Genomic DNA, 6,000 nt, shown 5'->3' with positions numbered 1-6,000 from the left:
GCTGTCCTTGTTGGCTCCATCCTCATTACATGCCCAAACCACCTCAATCTGGACATGCTGACCCGATCTAACAATCATGTAACAATCCCAGCTTCCTTCCTAACCACATCATTCCTTAACTTCTCCAATTTGGTTTTTTGAATTGAAAGACCTAAGAAACTTCATCTTGGATGCCTGCAACCTTGATGAGTCTTTCTTAGTGAGGGTGCAGGTTTCAATACCATAGGTTAAGATTGGAATGAAGTACTGATTGAACATCACCAGCTTTGATTTTGTTGGTACTTTGGGATCCCAGAGAAGTGTTTGTACTTGCTGGTAAAAATGAAAGCTCTTCTGCACTCTATTTGCCACCTCCTTTGTGGCTAGTGTATCTCAAGATATTACACTGCCGAGGTATGTAAAGCTTTCCACACTTTCTAGTGGATGGTTTCCTAGCATGATGTTCGCTGGTCGTCCCTCTCTGTTTATTGCCATCACAACTGTTTTGAGTTCGCTTATCTTGAGATTGAACTCCTGGAATTTAAACTTCCATTCATTTAGTCTCGACTGTATTTCTTCCTCAGTTTCTCCCCAGATCATAACATCATCAGCGAAGGCCATTGCATTGAGTTCACCAGAGGCTTTCTTGTTGTTCTTCATTATGTCATCCATGATGGTGATAAACAATAATGGGGATGGACTCCACTTTCGGTCTTGAACCAGGATGAATGTCCGTCACCCAATTGCACACAGCTGGTACAGTTTTCATACAGCATCTGAACTTTCCTCACCAGTCTTTCTGGCACATTCCATTTTCTCAGGCATTCCCATTCTCTCTTGCAATGCTGTCATATGCCTTCTCAATGTCAAGGAAAACCATAAACAGATCTTTACCCTTTTCCCAATATTTTTTCCATTAACATAGGGACACTGAAGATTAGTTGTTGTGGACCTGTTAGGCCTGAAGCCATATTGTTTCTCTTCAAACTGTGGCTCTAAGATGACTCGCAGATGCGGATAATAATTTGTATACCTGTGCAGGGCTCTACTTATTACATAATGTATACTTCTTGGCTAACAGCAGTAACACAAAACAATAATGATTCATATGTGATGTAACAACTAAACAAGCCTTCAAATGCAGACTTGAAGAAATGAACATCTGCATCACAGGACAATCATTCTCAGCCGAGAAGAGTTGAGTGATAAAGAATTCCAACTGTGGGCATAAACAAATTAAAGTGCAGAAAAATGTTCAGCTCATTGGAATATTATTTAGTATATTTTCCAAAGAAGACTATTTACAAATAATACAGTAGTATTTTAAGTTTTATATTATAAATTTATCAATTTATAGGCAGTTTCTAAAATAAATAAGGAACTTGACTGATGATTTGAAATCAGCAGATAGCTTATTCTCTTCATTTTTGGGAGAAGTCTCTCCTCTTTCTGCATGTGAGAATCATTTCTTGGAAAAGCATAGGCACTTTCACAGAAAAGGATGGAGAGTGTGTAAGCTCCTCTTGCTTTCAAAATCACTCGTAGGCTACAAGGCTATTAAAAATGAGATGCAGGGAATATTTTACAAAACAGACTATAATTATAATACTACGGGTAATTTAATCAGTAGAGGTCAGGCTGCCGAATTCTCGGCTCCTTATCTTTATTTTGGACATGTTCTCTAAAGAGCTTCATTATTTCATTGTCAAATTCTACAGGAACCGGTTTTACACCAGTAGCCCAATAAAACAAGTCCCAATCGTTGGATGGCAGGTTGATGAGCCGATCATACTGCTTAGTCTGTTCATCGGACATACCTTCAAGGTACTTAGCTGCAAAAGTACTGAGTAGCAAACCATTTTCAAGCATTCCTCTCTTCCTTGACTGATAGAGTAACCTGAAACATTCCACAGAGATCATTTGTTAAGAAGAAAGCCATATTTTTTCAGGGTGACTCAGTTAATATAACTTAAAAAGTTTTTCAGTCTGACTAAACAATAATAGTAATACATATAACACTATAACATAACCTGCAAAAAAAAATAACACACTAGTATGCAAAGAATGGCATGTCTCGTACTACAAGAACATCCTCAGAATCAATCAAATCACTTTTAACCATGCGTATATAAATATGTACAATATTGTTTACAATGCATAATATTGTCAATGATTGTGAATTGGTGAAGTTATGAACAAGTGAGACAAAATAATGAATGCAGAAGTCCTACAATGTCACCTTTGTAACCATGAGGAAGTTTTCTGTACTTAAGCTGCTAACCATCCATTACCTCCAGTGATAGCATTAGGACTGATGCCAGTTCCCTTGTTCCGGTCGAGGTTTGCTACGTAGGGGTGTGAAGAGAAGGTGGTAGGCAATAACTCTGTTCAGTATAGAGGAGAGGGGAAGTGCTACTTGGTTATATTATGTTTGTCTTAATGTGTATTAGCGAGTAAATGCACGATAACAATTTAGAATAAAAATGTGGAAATGAAGAGTACCTTGCAAGACATTTTTAGTTATAAATAATACCTACTAAAATGTCTCAAGTAGCGAGAACACCGTCTAAATTCAAAGAATTTAATATAAATACAAACAAACTAACTCAAATTCCACATGTTTGGTGCCAGAGTATCCTTCTGTGGGATTCATTATGTGCTAAATTTATAATAGCATTTAAACTCATTTGAGATAAAAATATTTCAGGTTCCATATGGGAATCAATATCTATATCATCTGATGGCCAGGCAGGCATCAATTTTTGGTAACAAGACAAAGTCTCTCATAGTGCATTGGCACTGCCGGTGGCTCCAAGTAGCCTACGCAGTGGCCTCCACAGTATGCACTAGCCATGCATCTTGGCAGGTGTGCTATTTACCAACTGATGAGCCCAACTTGCACACTGGGGAGAAACGCTGGCAACCAGGAATGAGTTAGCTGGAAAATTTATAATGTCCAATAATGGACGAACTATATTGGTATTGCAAATTTATGCATTCAGGACAAAAATATTTCAGGTTCCATATGGGAATCAACATCTATATCATCTGATGGCCAGGCAGGCATCAAATTTTGCTAATGGGACAAAATCTCTCATAGTGCATTGGCACTGTTGGTGGCTCCAAGTAGCCTATGCGGTAGCCTCCACGGTATGCACTAGCCATGTGTCTTGGCAGGTCTGCTATTTACCAACTGATGAGCCCACCTCAGCACACTGGGGAGAAACGCTGGCAACCAGGAATGAGTTAGCTGGAAAATTTATAATGTCCAATGATTCATCCATTGGATCATATCCCTTGGTGTTAGGCTATGTGCTGACACTGGGTTTCATGCTCTTCCCTACCTCATTATATGATCATCACATATCCAGACATGCAAGTCACCTGCACCAGACGAGCTGAACATGTACTCAGACACTCCGAGAACTAAAAGAAGCCATATAATAATAATAATAATAATAATAATAATAATAATAATAATAATAATAATAATAATAATAATAATAATGTTATTGTTTTTACGTCCCACTAACTACTTTTATGATGGTTTTTGGGACGCCAAGCAAAGGAAATGTGGATATGGAGGAGGATGCTGAAAATTAGTTGGACAGAGAATTGATCAACACTATAGAAAAGAGGAGAACCAAATTCCTTGGCCACACACTTTGACATAACACATTCCCTGCTATAGATGTTGATTCCCATAGGGAATCTGAGATATTTGTCCTGAATGAGTAAATTTATAATACCAATATAAATGGTCCGTTATTGGACATTATAAATTTTCCAGCTAACTCATTCCTGGTTGCCAGCGTTTCGCCATCGTGTGCTAGGTTGGGCTCATCGGTTGGTACCTAGCACACCTACCAAGACGCTGGCTAGTGCATACCGTGGAGGCCACTGCGTAAGCTACTTGGAGCCACCGGCAGTGCCAATGCACTATGAGAGACTTTGTCTCTTTACCAAAAATTCATGCCTGCTTGGCTATCAGATGATATAGATGTTGATTCTCATAGGGAATCTGAAATATTTGTCCTGAATGAGTAAATTTATAATACCAATATAAATGGTCTGTTATTGGACATTATACATTTTCCAGCTAACTCATTCCTGGTTGCCAGCGTTTTGCCCCTAGGTTGGGTTCATCAGTTGGTACCTAGCACACCTACCAAGACGCTGGCTAGTGCATTTTTGGTAAAGAGATAAAGTCTCTCATAGTGCATTGGCACTGCCGGTGGCTCACAAGTAGCTTACGCAGTGGCCTCCATGGTATGCACTAGCCAGCGTCTTGGTAGGTGTGCTAGGTAGCAACTGATGAGCCCAACCTAGCACATGAGGGCGAAACGCTGGCAACCAGAAATGAGTTAGGTGGAAAATTTATAATGTTCAATAATGGACCATTTATATTGGTATTATAACACATTCCTCACGACTCTACTGGAAGGAAAAGTTCTGGGTAAAAAGGGAAGAGGAAGGCCGAGGAAGAAGTATCTGGATTCCGTAATGGACAAGCTGAATTTGAAAAAAATATGTTGACCTGAAGCGCTCAGCAGAGGAGAAAATGAAATGGCGTATGGCTTTTAGTGCCGGGAGTGTCCGAGGACATGTTCGGCTCGCCAGGTGCAGGTCTTTCGATTTGACACCCGTAGGTGACCTGCGTGTCGTGATGAGGATGAAATGATGATGAAGACGACACATACACCCAGCCCCAGTGCTAGTGAAATTAACCAATGATGGTTAAAATTCCCGACCCTGCCGGGAATCGAACCCGGGATCTCTGTGACCAAAGGCCAGCACGCTAACCATTTAGCCATGGAGCCGGACAGCAGAGGAGAGACAAATGTGGTTGCAGTGACAAGGCCTTGCCTTTAGGATATGAATGAATGAATGAATGAATGAAAGGTGCTGGAATTTTGCCCTGCAAAAGTTCTTTTATGTGCTAGATCTACCGTCACAAGGCTGACGTATATGAGCACCTTCAAATACCACCGGACTGAGCCAGGATCGGACCTCCCAAGTTGCGGTCAGAAGGCCAGCGCCTCAACCATCTGAGCCATTCAGCCCAACCTAAAAGCCATATGATAGATAGTCTAAGGATGGACACCAAGTTTTCATCAAAGAACTGACTGCAGGCTTTTGAAATGAGGATATATCCCAGATTGTTCAAGTTGTTGTTGTTTTTTTTTTTTTTTACACGTTACTTTAGGTCACATCGACGCAGATAGGTCTTATGGCAATGAGGAGATGGGGAAGGGGTAGGAGTGGGAAGGAAGCAGCCATGGCTATAACTAAGGTACAGCCCCAGCATTTGCCTAATGTGAAAATGGGAAATCACGGAAAATCATCTTCAAGGTTGCCGACAGTGGGGTTCAAACCCGCTGTATCTTGAATGCAAGCTCACAGCTGCATGCCCCTAACCGCACACAGCTAACTCGCTCGGTTGTTCAAGATTCCATGGACAGACCATGTCACCAACTTTGTTTGATGTGAAATCAACCTTGCAAACCACAGGAAATCAGTATGAATAATAAAACCTGAAATTACTGATCAAAGAAAGGAAGAAAGAAGGGAAATATGGATGTGGGTGGATAAAAATATCCTAGCTGCAGAATCTCCTACAGTAATTTGACTCCACTATGTGGCAACTCTGCCATATACTTGTTTTTATGATGCACAGACACAGACAAGTCTTATGGCGATGATGGGATGGGAAAAGGAGGCTAGGGCTGGGGAGGATGAGACCATGGCCTTAATCAAGGTACAGCCCCAGCACTAGCCTGGTGTGAAAATGGGAAAAATCATATTCAGGGTTGCTGACAGTGGTAGTGGTGGTGATCATTTTAAAGAGGAAGTACAACTGGGCAACCATTCTCTATTAATACTAAACACTAATGGAAGAAGTCCGACACTCTGAAAACTGGAGGTATCGGCAAAAGAAAGGGAAGGGTATTGGTACTAAGTCATAACTGTATTGTAGGGTACAACTTTAGCATCTACCGAGGTCTCACCACCCAAAGAGTT

General features: G+C 40.7%; 1 protein-coding gene across 1 annotated transcript in view; it reads right to left on the bottom strand.

The window, feature by feature from the left end:
• Positions 1–1,242: 1,242 nt before the first annotated feature.
• The window catches only part of LOC136866504 (succinate dehydrogenase assembly factor 2, mitochondrial), a 28,124-nt gene continuing 23,366 nt past the window's right edge, over positions 1,243–6,000 (bottom strand). Inside the window, exon 3 of the mRNA XM_067143539.2 lies at positions 1,243–1,876. Coding sequence (XP_066999640.1) covers positions 1,603–1,876 — 274 coding nt within the window. The 3' untranslated portion in view covers positions 1,243–1,602. The remainder of the gene's footprint in view (positions 1,877–6,000) is intronic.

Source organism: Anabrus simplex, chromosome 3 (assembly GCF_040414725.1).
Source record: "Anabrus simplex isolate iqAnaSimp1 chromosome 3, ASM4041472v1, whole genome shotgun sequence".
NCBI classification, from domain to species: Eukaryota; Metazoa; Arthropoda; class Insecta; order Orthoptera; family Tettigoniidae; genus Anabrus; species Anabrus simplex.
The sequence above is the reverse complement of the archived record's forward strand: the minus strand, read 5'-3'. Positions and strand labels throughout refer to the sequence as shown.